Below are 17899 nucleotides of genomic sequence, written 5' to 3'. Positions count from 1 at the left end.
GGGCAACTGATAAACATCCATTCATCATCATTTGGTCTACATGATCTTGTTCTGCTCTGGCTGCTCATGTGATGATCTTGCTTCCTAATACAACAACTGGCTCCTTGAGGAAGGCGAGCACTGGCCTCAAGAGGCTGCACTGCTCACTGTCTGGCTGCGTGGCTTTGCGCAGACTGCTTGCTTAACCGCCTCCCTGGGCTGCATTTGTAAAGCAAGGGAGTTGAAGAAGAGGGCCTCTGAAGTTCCCTCCCACTCTGTGCCCCATGGTATCACAATGAGGGCAATCATTCTTCAAGTTTACTCTTTTTCACAGCCCTGAACCCAGAGCCCAGACTCTCCCATTATAGCTTTTGAACTACCTGCTGTGCTTGTGTGCTTCCAAATTCTGGTGTTGAAAAAATCTCAGCTTTTGTTTCTATGAAGAAGTAGCCCTTGAAAATGAAATTAGACATAAGATTGTAATCACCAAAGACTTTGTCATCAGTCATAGCTAAGTGACATATTTCATTTTAATCTTTTTTTTTTGGCTTTTTGCCTTTTCTAAGGGCTGCTCCTGCGGTATATGGAGGTTCCTAGGCTAGGGGTCTAATCGGAGTTGTAGCCGCCAGCCTACGCCAGAGCCACAGCAATGTAGGATCCAAGCCGTGTCTGCAACCTACACCACAGCTCACTTGCAACACTGGATCCTTAACCCTCTGAGCAAAGCCAGGGATCGAACCCGCAACCTCATGCTTCCTAGTTGGATTTGTTAACCACTGGGCCACGACGGGAACTCATTTTAATGTTTTAATAAAGATTTTTCTCATCTTTACAGGCGACAAAAGCAAGGTTCTTAGAACCTTTCTAAGTATATATGGTATTTCACTGAGAAATATATTATTAGCCCCTTATTAGACGTTCATTTGCTGCTTCTGCAGAAGAGTTTTCTAGATTTCCCAGGATAAGTTAAAAGTTACTTATAAATAGTAAATGCCATCAGGAGTCTAGCATTCAAGTTAATACATTAAACAGACATTTAATCCTAACATAAAAGGGTTTTTTTGTTTGTTTGCTTTTGTTTTTTTGCCATTTCTAGGGCCGCTCCAGCGGCATATGGAGGTTCCCAGGCTAGGGGACTAATTGGAGCTGTATCCACCGGCCTATACCACAGCCACAGCAATGCGGGATCTGAGCAATGGTGTAGTGTTTGCAACCTACACCAAGCTCATGGCAACCTACACCACAACTCATGGCAACCTACACCACAGCTCATGGCAACGACGGATCCTTAACCCACTGAGCAAGGTGAGGGATCCAACCCACAACCTCATGGTTCCTAGTCGGATTTGTTAACTGCTGCACCACGACAGGAACTCCCTAACATAAAAGTTTTAATCAGATTAATCAGAATTGAAGATAGCCTGCATGTACTAATAGACATTCCCTTTCCCCACCCCCCCGCCCCCACAACTCTCAGCATGTGGAAGTTTCCTGGCCAGGGATTGAACCCATACCACAGCAGCACTCAGAGCCACAGCAGTAACAAGGCTGGACCCTTTACCTGCTGGGCCACCAGTGAACTCCGATATTCCTTACATGTAAAGCTAAGCAGCTATTCTGGCTGTTTCCATCACAAAGGCTCTGGGGCCATGCTGCGATGTATATATACTTTCATCTCCACGCTATTATCACATTTATATTCAAAGAGTTCAAGTTTTCCCACAGAAGAATCACCTTTATGGGGGTCAAAGCTTTAGGAGAAAGGGGTAGTAAAAAAGACTCATATGGCTTCTCTTTTTCCTCAGAAACTTTCACAGTAGCAAGGCTTGGTTGTGAGTGCATGCTGACTGGGAGGCTTTATCTCTAGAAGGCCAAATGCAGGGCCGAGAGAGGTGACGTGGGGCTAGCAGGGAAGTACTGGGAGAGGAATGGAGTCAGAAGCTCTGCCAGCCCTGAAGAGGGTGCTGGCATCCTCTGCTTGTACAGTTTTGAGACTTGTAAGTGGCAGCAGTAGCTGACTTATGGATCATGGGTCGAAGAAAAGTGAGGGCACCATCATTTCAAAAAACTTGCTCTCAACCTGCAGGTTCAATAGAGTAGCCACTAGCCACAGGCAACTATTTAAATTTAAAGAAAAATTAAATGAAAGCTAACATTGCAAGTTCTATTAAACAGCATTGCTTGAGAGTCTATATCATATGAGAAATCAACATTTAAAACTCTTGAAGTATAATTATTACTAGGGAAGGATATATTCCACAGTGGTTAAGAGCAAAGACTCTGTACCTAAACTTATTGGATTCAAATCCTGGATCCAAGCCTTCCTAACACATGGCCTTGGGCAACTTACTGACTACTCCGTGCCTTAGTTTCCGTATTTGTAAACTGGGGATGATAATGGTGCAAATTTTAAATGATGGTTGTGAGGATTAAGTGGGCTAATATATGTAAAGCATTTATAATTGTTTCCAACACATAAAAATGCTATTTAAGTGCTACTTCTTAATATTTTTATTAGTTTCACATTGAAACATACTTGTACAATTTAGTACTACTGCAGGGGAACAGAAGTAAATCGATTCACGTGTCTGATCTTTTCTGCACCCACCCTTCCCCATGAACCAAATCTTTTTTTTTTTTTTTTTTTTGGCTGCACCTGCATCATGCAGAAGTTCCCAGATCTGGGATTGAACCCATGCCACAGCAGTGACAACACTGGATCCTTAACCTGCTGGGTCACCAGGGAACTCCCCGAATCTTTTTGAGATACGTGAAACATGTCAGCATGACTATGTCTAGGACCGGGGGCAAACTCTGCCTCTTACTTGTACAGCAGAATGTCAGCTGCCTGGAGCACTGGGTACGTGAGCAGCCCCATGGTTCCATCCTGCTTCTCCTTATCAGTCTTTGCCTGTGGGGGTGAAAGACAGGAGGGACACAAATCCAACATCAACTTAATTACAATGTTAAATTAAAACAAACAACCAAATTATAAAATGGTCAGAAGATCTAAACAGATGTTTATCCAAAGAAGACAGACAGATGGCCAAAAAGGCACATGAAAAGATGCTCAGCATCACGAATTATTAGATAAATGCAAATCAAAACTGCAGTGAGATATCACCACATACCAGTCAGATGGCCACCATCAAAAAGTCTACAAACAATAAATGCTAGAGAAAAGGGGATCTTCCTGTTGGGGGGAATGTAAATTGTGCAACCACTATGGAGAAGAGTATGCAAGTTCTTTAAAAAACTAAATATACAACTACCATATGACCCAGCAATCCCACTCCTGGGCACATACCTAGAGAAAGCAATGATTCAAAGAGATACATGGACTCCAATGTTCATCACAGCACTATTTACAATAGCCAAGACATGGAAGCAACCTAAATTCCCACCAAGAGAGGACTAGGCAAAGAAGATGTGGTACATAATACAATGAAATATTACTCAGCCATAAAAAAGAATGAAATAATGCCATCTGCAGCAACATGGAGGGACCTAGAAATTATCATAGTTAAGGGAAGTCAGAGAAAGACAAATATGAGATCACTAATATGTGAATCTAATAAAAATTATACAAAAGAACTTACAAAAGAAAAACAGACTCAAAGATTTTGAAGCCAAATTTGTGGTTACCAAAGGGGAAATGTGATTGGGGAGGGATAAATTCAGGGGTTGGGACGTCACAGACACACCACTATATGTAAAATAGATAAGCAACAAGGACCTACTATATAGCACAGGGAAATTTACTCAATACTATGTAATAACTTATATGGGGAAAGAATCTGAAAAGGAGTGTGTGTGTGTGTACACCAATGTGTATACATGCATATATGTATATATATATGTTTAACTGATTTACTCTGCGGTACACTTGAAACTAATACAACTTTAAGTCAACTATACTTCAATAAAATTTATATAAAAAATGAAAGAAATCTTTAGAGCAAGCAAAGGGTGATCTGAAGCCACCTTGACAATGACTTCCTTTAGTGTCTCTGGCCATCTTCTGGCTGGCTTGTCTTCATGCTCCAGGCTTAGGCAGGAATAAGGTGAATCCATCTCCCCACCGCCCCTTGAGAAGATCCTGCACAGCCACTACTTCTTTTTCATTTTATTAAAGGCAGGGCATAAAGTAGTCTAGGTTTCAAATCAGATAAATTCCATATTTCACAGGGAAGGTCAGAAAAATACCATGAAATTAAATTTCTATAAATTAGCATTAGTTAACATCAAACAAACGTCGTACTGTTTGCGGAAAAAAACAAAACAACAAAAACCAGAAAGTCTCACACTGTGCTATTGACAAAATTGTAATGTTCCCTCGAAATCACATTAAAATACCCCCCATCATGGCATTAAAAACAATGAAACTAAGAGAAATTTTCATCTAATAAATCCCAAGTTTTAATCTTTAGGTGGTAAAGCAGTGAGAGTAAAGTGATTCCAACAAATAGCACATGTTGTAGAGACCAAAATACAGGGAAGCTGATGGCAACACTGGAGGTGATATTAGAAACACTTAACAACTTGGGAGCAGCAGGTGCCGACTATGAACTACTCGTCTGCCCCTGCTGAATAAGAGCCCTAGTGATACAAACTCCCTTGCTGCAGGGGCTTTGGCTTTCTGAGGAGAGCTACTTATTAGTAGGGACTACTGTGTGCAGCTCACTGGTAATTGCTGCAAGGCCTAGGTATTATCATACCTTGTAAAGTGATTAATGGATATTTTGGTGCGTAGATAAGTTTTTGTTTAGTTAACATGAATCATTTCCCTGAAATCTAGTGATTTTTTTTTTCTTTCTTTTTCTTTTTGATCACCACACCTGCAGCATATGGCAGTTTCTGGGCCAAGGACTGAAACCTAGCTGCAGCCGAGACCTATGCCAGATCCTTTAACCCACTGTGAGGGGCTGGGGATCGGGCGGGGGATCGAACCCTCGCCTCCAGTGATTCAAGCCCGTGCAGTTGGATTCTTAACCCACTTGGCCAGTGTAAACTCCTGAAACGTAGCGATTTCTTTTCTTTCTTTTTCCTCTTTAGGGCCATAACTGAGGGAGACATATGGAGGTTCCCATGATAGGGGTCGAATCAGAGCTGTAGCCACTGGCCTCCACCACAGCCACAGCAATGCAGGATCCGAGCCGTGTCTGCAACCTACACCACAGCTCACTGCATGGCTGGATCCTTAACCCGCTGAGGGAGGCCAGGGATCGAACCTTTGTTCTCATGGATACTAGTCAGATTCGTTTCCACTGAGCCACAATGGGAACGCCATAGTGATTTCTGAATGAACTAAATAACAAACGTGCTCAATTCCAAGGACCAAGCTCATGTGCTCACAACTCGGGCTCCCCCACCCCAAAATGCAGACACACCGTTTGAAGCTGTGTCTGAAAAGGACAGCTTCTCTCTTTAACCATCTTAATGTTCCATAATTTAGGTACAAGCTTTTCTGGTTACTTCAAATAGTTTCTGGCTTACAGCACTTCTAATGCCACAGGTCTTTCGCAGGAAATTTGAATATTTGAACATACAATTCCTTCAGTATGTCTACTGATTACAGTGTCCATGATAAAGGCCAGTTTGCAATGATCATTGGGTAATTGTAATAGAAGTTTAATTTGGAAATGAGCAAATTGGAAAAGAACCCAATTTTTAAAAATTGCTACTGCATTAGAGTTATACTCTTTTAATATTAGAATACTGGCTCTTAAAAGGGAGGAGATGTAGAGGGTACCAGTATTTATGGGGTGTCTATTATGTGCCCCAGATGCCTCCTATCTGTGCATCTCATCAATCCTCCAAATAACCCTGACCTCAGCAGCCCCAGCCCCACCCTTTGACCCCACTGTTTTGTCCCTTGCTGCCCCAATCAAGACAGTTAGGTTCTTAGATTCTCCCATAGAACTGGAAATTCTCCTTCCTAAAACTTTTCACACTTTGATTGTTTAACTGTCTGTTTCCAGACAGACTACAAGCCTCATGAAAGAGGCTGTGTCCATCCATCTTGGTAACTACTGTACCTTCAGCATTACTGTGATGGGAAACTAGCAGAAGGCATCACCAGTGTTTAATTCTTTTTTTTTTTTTTTTTTTTTTTTTTGGTCTTTTTGCCATTTCTTGGGCCACTCCGCGGCATATGGAGGTTCCCAGGCTAGGGGTCGAATTGGAGCTGTAGCCACCAGCCTATGCCAGAGCCACAGCAACTCGGGATCTGAGCCGCGTCTGCAACCTACACCACAGCTCACGGCAACGCCGGATCGTTAACCCACTGAGCAAGGGCAGGGACCGAACCCACAACCTCATGGTTCCTAGTCGGATTCGTTAACCACTGCGCCACGACAGGAACTCCCACCAGTGTTTAATTCTAATTAAGGAATTGACTGCAGAAGGCAACAGTACCTGCTCTAGGATAAGGCTGGCTTTGAAATTCATATTTTCCCCACAAATAAGAGATTACAGACTATTGGGAAAAATTCTTCAGAATGTGTTATCAGGAGGTCCTTAGACACTACTTTAAACGGAGAGCATTTCCCATTAAATCAGTTCTTATAAAAGGATTTCAGCATGGAACTTAGTGTTACAGCATTATAATAAGATGAGAAAGTCTTGCCCCAACCCAAAATATGGTAGAGAACATTATAAAATTTTGTTTCACAGAGTTCCCGTTGTGGCTCAGTGGGAACGAATCTGACTAGGAACCGTGAGGTTGTGGGTTCAATCCTTGGCCTCGCTCAGTAGGTTACGGATCTGGAGTTGCAGTCAGCTGTGGTGTAGGTTGCAAATGCAGCTCAGATCCTGCGTTGCTGTGGCTGTGGTGTAGACCGGCAGCTGTAGCTCTGATTTGACCCTAGCCTGGGAATCTCCATGTACGGCAGGTTCGGCCCTAAAAAGAAAAAGAAAATTTTGTTTCTAAACTCCTGGCAGGTAATGATTCTGCAGCATCATCAATACCTCTCGTTTAGGCACTGCCACTTTAAAGCTCTGTCTGTTTCTCTCTGCAGCAGAAGCAAAGCCTTCTGAACCAGCTTTTGAGGAAATCAATGGACCTGAAAATATGCTGGAAAGAAGCTGATACTGAAATCAGTGTTAACAGTAGTGGAAGGCTACCTACCCTCAGGTCATCCAATTGCAAAAATACATGGAAGTAAAGTACTACGAATCATCCAATGTATATTTCTCAGTTGAACTTAGAAAAAGAAGGCTTAATTTTTCTGTGGGTTTGAACTGTTGCTGAGACTCAACTTGTTTAAATGTTAAATAAATAAAATATGTTGTCTCTTCTCCCCACAATGAAAACATTCTTGCCTTACTGCTGGTTAATTCTGGTGGAGGCCACTTCAGAGTTCAATAATCCAGAAATGGTGACTGTTAATCAGAATGTGGTATGTTCAAGGTCATTGCCAAGTCTATCTAAAGTCCACTCTGAACCAACCATACACAGACAAAATCAAATAATTAATAAACTGGATATTTTTATCCAGTTTTCAGTTGGAAGGAATCTTGGAAAACACTTTTTCTTTTTGTTTCATACCCTGAGGCTGCGAGGTTAAAGATGCTGGTTGAGCTAGTTACCAGTGCGTGGTGGAGCAGGAAGGCCAGGACACTCAGGATTTCCAGAGCCTAACACAAAAATAAACAGAGTGGGGGAAAACAGCTTCAATGGGGACTTAACTTCTTTCTGTTTATTATCAGATCACTGGCATTTACCTTCCACTGGTGTAAATGTTGTAATCGGGGCAGTCTGATCAGGCAGGTAAGGATCCAACTTAATTGCGTGTGTTCAGACACCTACAGAAATAAAACAGAACATTAAAAAAGGCAGTCAATATTTTCTTGCATATAAGGCAAACCAAACCGATAATAGGTATTATCTTAAATACACCAAATCAGGGTAATTTAAAAAAATGACAGGTGAAGGGGGCTAATTCATAATGTACAGAATTTTAGGTGAAGACAGCTTCCAAACTAACCAATACAATTACTAGTCTAGTGTTTAAATACTCTTCACAACATCCCTAGCAAGCAGCTGACCAGACTCTGCCTCAACGTCTTTAGTGAGAGGGCTTCATTATGTCCTGAGGCATCTATTTTAGCACAGGGAATCTAGTCAATATTTTATAATAGCTTTGTATGGTGCATAATCCACAAAAATACTGAATCACTATGTTGCAGACCTGAGACTAATATAATATTGTAAGTCGACTATATGTCAATTAAAAAAAGCCAAAGTAATTAAGAAGACACACACACACACACACACACACACACGCGCGCGCACATGCACACAATCATACTGGTTTAAGAGTTCTCTAAACAAATTCTGAATCTATGAAAGCAGCTGTAATGTCTTACATGGAAATGGCAGAGAAAGGTACTGGACTTAAAGGTTGAGGAGTTCCCATTGTGGTGCAGCAGAAACTAATCTGACTAGGAACCATGAGGTTGAGGGTTCAATCCCTGGCCTCGCTCAGTGGGTTAAGGATCCGGCATTGCTGTGAGCTGTGGTGTAGGTCGCAGATGTGGTTCAGATCTGATGTTGCTGTGGCTCTGGCGCAGGCCAGCAGCTACAGCTCCGATTTGACCCCAAGCCTGGAAACCTCCACATGCCGGGGGTGACACCCTAAAAAGACAAAAAAAAAAAAAAAAAAAAAAAAATTAAAGACTGAATCCTTTAGACCCAGAGTAATTTGAAATTTAGGAATCACTTTATCATCCAAAAGGGTATTTTTTATAGTTTCTGTATCTTCCTTCTTCTTTTTTCTTCTTTTTTAAAGAAGAGATCTAGTTGACAAGAAATTATAACATCTTTCCAATTTGTTTTTGTTTTAACCAAATTTAATCAAGTAACCAAATCTGGCAACAACTGGGAGGCTTCTTGGGTTGAGGCCAGGTTCTGACGGTGACCTAGAATTTAAGGCCTATGCATCCTGTTTCTGGACCCCGGGGATTCCAAGCCCTCATCCATTGTGGCCTTTTGTGTGTGTGTGTGCCCATCTGATTTCCTTAAAAAGAAGAAACTGTTGCCAGCTCTGAAAAGTGGCCCCAAATGTGTTCTTTGTGGGTTTTGCAAAAGGAACGTAAAGGAATGAAGCTGAATCAGCCCAGGCTTATTTTACTAGCAAGGAATCGCCATCTGGCATAAGATAGTTTCTTATTTTTTTCCTTAAGTCATGGAGAGGGAAGAGTTGTTTTTCACATGTTTGACAAGGAATCATTTTTAACACTTTGCAAGTTGCTGGGCTAAATCTGTCATCTTTCTTCCAAGAGGCATTTGGGTTTCACTGAGGGCAGTGTCTTTGACAGCACTGTCCATGCAAATTGCTAACTGCTGCTGTAAACAAACAGCTATCACACAGAAACAGTAACCTTGGATGGAAGCAAGAGGATTAGAGTTGCTTCCAATCACCAAGCAAAACACATTCCTTTTAGAACTAATAAAACAAGAGTTGTTTTTTTGACATGAAGAAGTAGGAGAGAATTGTTTTTTCTTTCGTCTTTACTGAATTGGAGAAAGGAATAAAAACATAGGAAATAACCATGCACATGTGGAAAGAGACATGATGCCTCCTTTCCTTCAACTTGGGTTCAAGTGCTCAGATTTGGTGATATGCAAACAGCTACCATGTCTCCATGATGTCAAGCATTTTCCATGGAGTAACTTTTTATTCGGATATATGGAATGAAACATTTACGATCCCGCAGAAATCTTTTTGGTGTTTCCAAATAATGCGGCATAAAAGTAATTCAATTATCATTTCACAGAAAAGAGTAAGTAAAAGGTCCAAGGCAATTAATTTTCACAATTTATCATTAATAATTGCCTAAGAAGGGTAGTATACTTTGGGATTTGGCTCTCTTAATTTATTCATAGTCATGGCAACTGTTTGGAAAGGTTCCCATTTCTATCTGAAGAAAAGTGAAAATGGTATTAAATAGAGCACATTCTAACTTATGTTGTAAAACCACAAACAAAATTACAATTTAATCTGTTTTAGCCCCAGAAAAACAAAAGCATAGAACAATAAGGTGCTCTGTGGACCATTCACAAACAAGTCCACTGTGACTTAGGATTTCTGACCTTCTGAGCGTAGCAAGTAAAGATGTGTGTATCCTTTAGTTGGAGCAGTTTTGCCTATCTTGTTCACTCTGTAAAACAAGAGTCTGGCACACTGTGGGTGCTCCATAAATATTTGAGGAATGCATGAACACAGCAAAGGCTGCATAAAGAATGGTTGAGACTAAAAGGAATCCATTAGACTTAGCAACGGGCTTGTTGGTAATCTAGGTGAAAACAGCTTCAGGGGAGTGATTAGGATGAAAGCTGAATTATTGAGGGGTGGAGTGAAGTGTGAGTTGGAGGAACAATATGAAGACACGTGCAAGAAGTATAGCAGAGTGGATAAGAGCTCTCTCTCTCTCTGGAGTTAGACTGCTGGATCTGAATGCTAGTTTTGCCACTTATTAGCTGGGTAACCCTGTGTAAGTGACTTAACCCCTCTGTGCCTCAGTTTCATCATTTATAAAATGAGATTAACAATAGTATCTACTGGACAGTATTTTTAGTATGGTACCTAGCACACAGTAAGCACTCAATAAGTGGTAGCTATTATGATATAAATAACTTTTAGAAAGGCTTTTTAAGCTTTTTTATTGAGATAATCATAATAGATTTGCACATAGTTGTAAGAAATAATACTGAGAGATGTAGTATACCCTTCACCCAGTTTCCCCCAATGGTGACATCATCACAACAATAATGCAGTGCAGTATCATCATCAGGAAACTGAATTTGATACAATTCATCTACCCTGTTTAAAGTCCACCAGTTCTACATGTACTCATTGTGTGGGTATATTTAGTTAAAAGCAATTTTTTTTTTTTTAAATGGCTGAACTGGCAGCATGTGGAAGTTCCCGAGCCAGGGACTGAATCTGAGATGCAGCTGTGATCTACACTGCGACTGCTGCAATGCCAGATCTTTTAACCCACTGCACCTGCCTGAGGACTGTGACCTGAGCCACTGCAGTCAGATTCTTTTTTTTTTTTCTTTTTCTTTTTTTTTCTTTTCAAGGCTGCAGCTGCAGCACATGGAAATTCCCAGGCTAGGGGTCGAATTGGAGCCACAGCTGCCGGCCCACGCCACAGCCAAGCAACACAAGATCCCATCTGCGTCTGCGAACCACACCACAGCTCCTGGCAATGCTGGATTCTTAACTCACTGAGTGAGGCCAGGAATTGAACCCCCTCCCTCATGGATCCTAGTCAGGTTTGTTACTGCTGAGCCACAACTGGAACTCTTGCAGTCAGATTCTTAACACATTGTATCGCAGTGGGAATTCAATGCAATTTTACCACACATGTAAAGACATTCCTTTTTTAAGAAGGACAGAAATGAAGACAACTAGTAGGAGTTAGAGAATAAAAATTTTGTTTTGTTTTTTTAAGGTGGGACAGACCTATTTTCGGTGAAACATCTTCCACTGAAACAACAGGAGGAGAAAAAACATAGATGAGGATCTAGCTTGTGGGACAGAAGTAGAGAGCAGAAAGTAAGAGAACTCCAACTCTAGTGGGCTCTGTTATCTCTGAAAAACAGAACACAGAGAGACTAGAAACAAAAGGGGTAAGAAATATTCTCAATGGAATTGCTGAGTTTGATAGGAAGGAACAAAAGATACCTTGGGATAGAGCTACATAGGTTTGATGTTTTGTGGGTGTTTTGGTAAAATGAAAGAGGACAATCATTTGTAAAATACACTCATGGGGAAACGGGTATTCAGGGTAGACTAAAATGTTCTGCCAAAATAGGTCTTTTAAAAACTCGTGGAAAATGGAGTTCTCATTGTGGCTCAGCAGTAATGAACCCAACTAGTATCCATGAGGATGTGGGTTTGACCTCTGGCCTTGCTCAGTGGCCTAAGGATCTGGCATTCCCGTGAGCTGTGGTGTAGGTCGCACACACACCTCCGATCCCACGTTGCTGTGGCTGTGGAATAGGCCGGCAGCTGAAGCTTCAATTCAACCCCTAGCCTGGGAACTTCCATATGACACAGGTGCAGCCCTAAAAAGCAAAAAATAAATAAATAAAAATAAAAAAATAAAAACTCGTGGGAAAAAATTAAATCAGTTGTTTACATGCATCTTTAATATCCTTGGTCAGTAAGGATTTTATATAGAATCTAAAAAATTCTAAACATAAAGCAAAAACCTTGATAAATTAGGCTATATTAAAATTAAAAACTTCTCTTTATCAAACACCACCATTAGAAGAGGAAAAAGGCAGAGTTCCTGTTGCTGTGCAGTGGAAACAAATCCGACTAGTATCCATGAGGATGCAGGTTTGATGCCTGGCCTTGCTCAATGAGTTGGGAATCCCACATTGCTGTGGTGTGGCGTAGGCCAGCAGCTGCAGCTCCAATTTGATTCCTAGCCTGGGGACTTCCATATGTCACGGTGTGGCCATAAAACGCCAAAAAAAAAAAAAAAGAAAAGGGGGGGTGGGGAGGCAAGACAGAGTGGAAGGAGGTATTTTCAAACCTATACAGAATATACTGTTTTACAGATTATATAAAGGACACCAACAAATTGATGAGAAAAGCAGGTAACCTTATGAAAACTGGCCAAATGCATTAAATGCAAATTAAAATAATAATGTGATACCACTACACACTCACTAAAATTATTAAAATAAAAAAGCCAAAATACTACCAAGTATGACAAGGATATCGAGTAAACAGAACTCTTATACAGTAATGTGGGAATGCAAATTGGCCTACAGACTTTGAAAACTGACTGTATCCAAAAATACTCAACATTCATATAAACATATAACCCAGGTATTCCATTTCTAGGTATATACCTAACAGAGATGTTTACATATGTTCACAAAAATATATGTGCAAGAATATACCATAACAGCTCCATATTGCAAGAAATCCAAATGTCCACCTACGTAGAATGTAAAAATTATGGTATATTCATTCAACAGAATACTACAGCAGTGAGGGAAATTGAATTACATTCAACAACATTGAATAAAAGAAGCCAGACGTAAAAGGATATGATAAATAATTCTAATTGTATTAGGTTTACACACAGGTTATCTCGGGGAAGGGCTAGTTAGTGATTGGAAAGGAGTATAAAGAGCACTGCAAGTTACCCATATAACTTGTATATGAATGTGTTCAGTTTATGGAAATAGGTAAGAGGCTTGTAAACCTCACTACATTTGGCCTTGAATAAAATCAAATTAAAACTTCTCTGGTTTAAAATAAGGTGGAGGGCCTTCTGGAATAGCAGAGTAACAATCTGTGAAAATCTGTTCCTCCGTAAAACCAATGCGAACATAAGCAAAAACTGTCAGAGTCAACTTATATAAAACTCCGGAAAGTTAGCCAAAGGCTGTTATTCGACCTGACTTGGAGTTCACTCAGTGGGAAAAGCCCTACTATCCCTAGGACATTTTTCAAAAATAATCATCAGCAATGATTTAATAATACAGGCTAGCTAAAAAACTTAAGGAAAAAGGCTGGGAAATTATATGTTTATAGGGTGCTTTGAAAAGACCTGACATATTCCTGGCCATCCAGAAGGCACCGGTATGTGCAGGGCTGTGTACACGTCCATAAAAGACCTAAGAAGACCCTAATCTCTTACCTCTGGCTCATCTGGAGGCCCTGTGTAACTCCTTCAGCAAAGGATTGAAAATGCAGGACCAAAACATTTAGACATTTCTGCTCAATAATTACCTGAGCACTAAGCTAACCCAGCAGAGACTGTGGTGGTTTAACATGACCGGGAAGACAGACTTTATAGAATTGATGCAGAAAAGCTGCTAAGCAAACACATCAAAAACAAAAATGAACCCTAGGTGGTGGGGGGTGGGGTGGGTGGAGGGCGGATTTCACTAGTGAATTCCAACAAACATTTAAAAAATTAATACTAATTATTCACAATTGGTAATAAAAGAGGAGGGCACCCTCCTTACTCACTCAAGGAGGCCTGTATTACACTGAAACTAAAACCAGGCACAGACATGATAATGAAAACAAACAAAACCCCCAAAATTACAGATCAATAACATGAATACAGATGTAAAAACCCTCAACAAAATACTAGCAAACCAAATCCAGCAACATAAAGAAAGAATTACACAGAATAATCAAGTGGGATTTATTCCAGAAATTCAAGCTTTGTTTAACACCCAAAAATCAATCAGTGCAGTACTACAATAATTTAGAAAATGTAGTACTGGTAGAAGGATAGACTATATAGATCAATGGAAAAGAAATGAGAGGCCAGAAATAAATCCATCCATCAATGGTCAGTAGGTTTTCAACAAAGATACTAAGATAATTCAATGGGGGAAAGGACAGTCTTTTCAACAAATGGTGCTAGGACAACTGAATATCTACAGGCATACATCTACATGCAAAAAAATGATGTTGGATCCCTACCACTCACCATACATAAAAATTAACTCAAAATAGATCATAGACCTTAATGTAACAGCCAAAACTATAACATGCTCAGAAAAAAAAAAGGTTAAAATTTCAAGATCTGTGTTAAGCAATGATTTGCAAGCCTGTATGACACCATAGCACAAGCAATGAAAGAAAAAAAAAAAAAAACAGACAGGGGTTCATTGGTGGCTTGATGTTGTCACTGCTGTGGCTCAGATTCCATCCCTAGCCCAGGCAACTTTTGCATGCCACAGATGTGGCTAAAAAACACAATAGAAAAAAACAAAAAATTGGTCTTCATCAAAATTTTAAAATGCTGGAATTTCTGTCATGGCTTAGCAGGTTAAGAATCTGATTAGTATCCATGAAGATGCAGGTTTGATCCCTGGCCTTGCTCATTGGGTTAAGGATCTGGTGTTGCCATGAGTAAGCTGTGGTGTAGGTTGCAGAAGCAGCTCGGATCCCATGTTGCTATGGCTGTGGTGTTGGCCAGCAGCTGTGGCTCCAATTCAGTCCCTAACCTAGGAACTTCTATATGCTGCAGATGCAGCCCTAAAAAAAAAAAAAAAAAAAAAAAAAAAAATTTAAAAATGCTCAAGGACACCATCAAGAAAGTGAAAGATAACTCAGAAAAAGGGAGAAGGTATTTGCAAGTCATGTCTGAAAAAGAAGTTGTATCAGAATACATCAAAAACTCATAATTAAAAAAAAAAAAACAACACCTCATAATTCAACAATGAAGAGACAGATAATCCTATTTATTTATTTATTTACTTGTCTTTTTAGAGCTGCACCCCTGGCATATGGAGGTTCCCAGGCGAGGGGTCGAATTGGAGCCATAGTGACCAGGCTACGCCACAGCCACAGGAAGGCCAGATCCAAGTCACATCTGTGACCTACATCACAGTTCATGGCAACGCCGGATCCTTAATCCACTGAGCGAGGCCAGGGATGGAACCTGAGCTCTCATGGATACGAATCAGATTCATTTCTGCTGAGCCATGATGAAAACTCCAGTAATCCAACTTAAAATGGGCAAAAGATTTGAAAAGACATTTCTCCAAAGAAGATATACAAATGACCAATAGGCACATGAAAAAATGCTCATCATTAGTCATTAGGAAAAGGCAAATCAAAACCACATTGAAAAAACCAACAGACTGAGATACTCACTAGCATAGTTAAAAAAGACAGACAACCAAAAAGTCTGGGGAAAAAAATGAATCTGGAATCCTTATATAGATCTTCCTCAATTTACAATGGGTTTACTTCCCAAATCCATCAAGTTGAAAGTTCCCTATGCTGAAAATGCATTTAACACATTTAACCTAGCTTAGCCTAGCCTACCTTAAACATGCCCAGAACACTTATATTAGCAGTTGGATAAAATTATCTAGCAGAAAATATAGTTTATCATTAATTTTGAATATCTCATAAATACTGCACTGAAAGTGAAAAACAGAATGGTTGTATGGGTTCAGAACTCTCTGCCAGTTGTTTGCCCTTGTGATCCTGTGGTGACAGGGAGCTGCAGCTGGCAGCTGATGCCCTGCATCATGAGAGTATCAAACCACATATTGCTAGCCCAGGAAAAGATCAAAATTCAAAAGTTAAAGTACCATTTTTATTGAATGTTTATTGCTTTTGCACCATTGTGAAGTTGAAAAATTGTAAGGTGAACGATCCTAAGTAAGGGATCCTCTGTACACTGGTGGTGGAACTCTCATACAAAGTAGAGAAGCCACTTTCCAAACACTTTAACAGTACCTCAAAATGTTAAATACAGAGTTACCATGTAATCCAGCAATCCCGTTCCTAGATTTATACCATGATAACTGAAAACGTAGCCATACAAAAATTTTACACAACTGTTCATGGTAGCATTTCTTGTGTGGAGTACATGTGGCAGAGTAGAAACAACTCACATGTTCACTGACTTATGAATGGATGAACAAGTGTGGTATATCTCTACAACGGAATATGATTCAACAATAAAAACAAATGAAGTAAATATTATGACACAGACAAACCTTGAAAATATTACGCTAAGTGAAAGACAACAATCACAAAAGAACACTTAAACTGTGATTCCATTTGTAGGAAACTATGATTCCACTTGTATGAAAAGGCAAACCCAAAGACAACAAAGTAGTTTAAAGGTTGCCATGGAGAGAGTAGAGGGGCAATGAGATAGACTGCTACTGGAGACAAGGTTTCTTTTTGGAGTGATGAAAATGTTCTCAACTTGACTGTGGTGATGGATGCCCGGCTGTGAATATATTAAGTCATTAGATTGTACTCTTTAAATGAGTGAATTGTATGATATGAGAATTATATCTCAATAAGGCTATTTAAAAAACTATGCATGCAGAGTTCATCACAGCTGTTCCTCAAGGCATCATCCATTAGTTATTCCATGGCAATAAAGATAACATATTTGAGTATTTTCTGATCTTTGGCATGATCTCCACTTTCCTCCACCTAGGAATTTTCTTCCCACAGGAATAGATGGCCTTCAACTCAAAGCCAAGTTCAGATCCTTTCAAAAGGTGAGTGGGGAGAATGGGTTCTCATCAATGAAGAGAAAGATGCCAGACCTGCTGCCATGTTTGATGAGCCTCCCTTTCTTACTTAAACCTGCTCCATTACTTCACTACAACCTAATACCAATGCTAATGGTTAAGGTCAAGTTGTTATCTCACTTGACATATTTAACAGCATTTGACACAACTAATTTTACTTCTCTCACCTTGATTCATTCTCCTCACTTGACTCCCCAGATATGGCATTATTGTAGTTTTTCTCCCTATTTCAAGAATCTCTCTCTCTCTTTTTTTGCTTTGCTTTTCAGGGTTGCACCTGAAGCATATGGAAGTTCCTAGGCTAGGGGTCAAATCAGAGCAACGTGGGATCTGAGCCACATCTGGGACGTACACCACGGCTTAGAGCAATGCCAGATCCTTAACCCACTGAGCAAGGCCAGGAATTGAACCTGCATCCTCATGGATATTAGTCAGATTTTTAACCTGCTTAGCCACAATAGGAACTTCTCAGTCTTTTGGTGTGGTTGCCTCTCTTATCCCTGACCTCTTAATATTCCACACACTCAGATTTAAGTCTTAGTTTCTTATATTCATTTTTTACTCACTTTCTTTGCAATTTCATCTCACCCCATAGCTTTAACTACAGTCTGTGTAAGTGATGACTTCTAAATGTATAACTCCAGCCAGACCTCTTTGCTGAATTCCAGATTCACAGGACTGAGCTCCTGACCCTCTTTCCCAAACCTGCTCTACCACTGCTGTCCTTTCTGTTGGTGGCAAGTGCACCCTTGCAGTTACTTTGGCAAAAACTCTGGAGTCATTTCTCACTCCTCTACTTCTCTCACACTCCATATTGACTTTGTCTGCAAAGCTTGCTGCTTCTACCTTCAAAATATA

General features: G+C 40.3%; 1 protein-coding gene across 3 annotated transcripts in view; it reads right to left on the bottom strand.

Annotated features, from left to right (window-relative positions):
• Positions 1–17899, bottom strand: part of WARS2 (tryptophanyl tRNA synthetase 2, mitochondrial) — a 95955-nt gene that overhangs the window by 17687 nt on the left and 60369 nt on the right. For all 3 annotated transcript variants that reach the window (NM_001315752.1, XM_085020765.1, XM_085020764.1), the window contains exons 3-4: positions 7705–7785; positions 2805–2890 (exon numbers count right to left, since the gene is read on the bottom strand). In NM_001315752.1, the coding sequence (NP_001302681.1) occupies positions 2805–2890; positions 7705–7785 (167 nt within the window). The remainder of the gene's footprint in view (positions 1–2804; positions 2891–7704; positions 7786–17899) is intronic.

Source organism: Sus scrofa, chromosome 4 (assembly GCF_054392235.1).
Source record: "Sus scrofa isolate SSC_HxYL_T2T_F1_AM1 chromosome 4, Sscrofa_HxYL_maternal_Yorkshire_Landrace_v2.0, whole genome shotgun sequence".
Classification (NCBI taxonomy): domain Eukaryota; kingdom Metazoa; phylum Chordata; class Mammalia; order Artiodactyla; family Suidae; genus Sus; species Sus scrofa.
The sequence above is the reverse complement of the archived record's forward strand: the minus strand, read 5'-3'. Positions and strand labels throughout refer to the sequence as shown.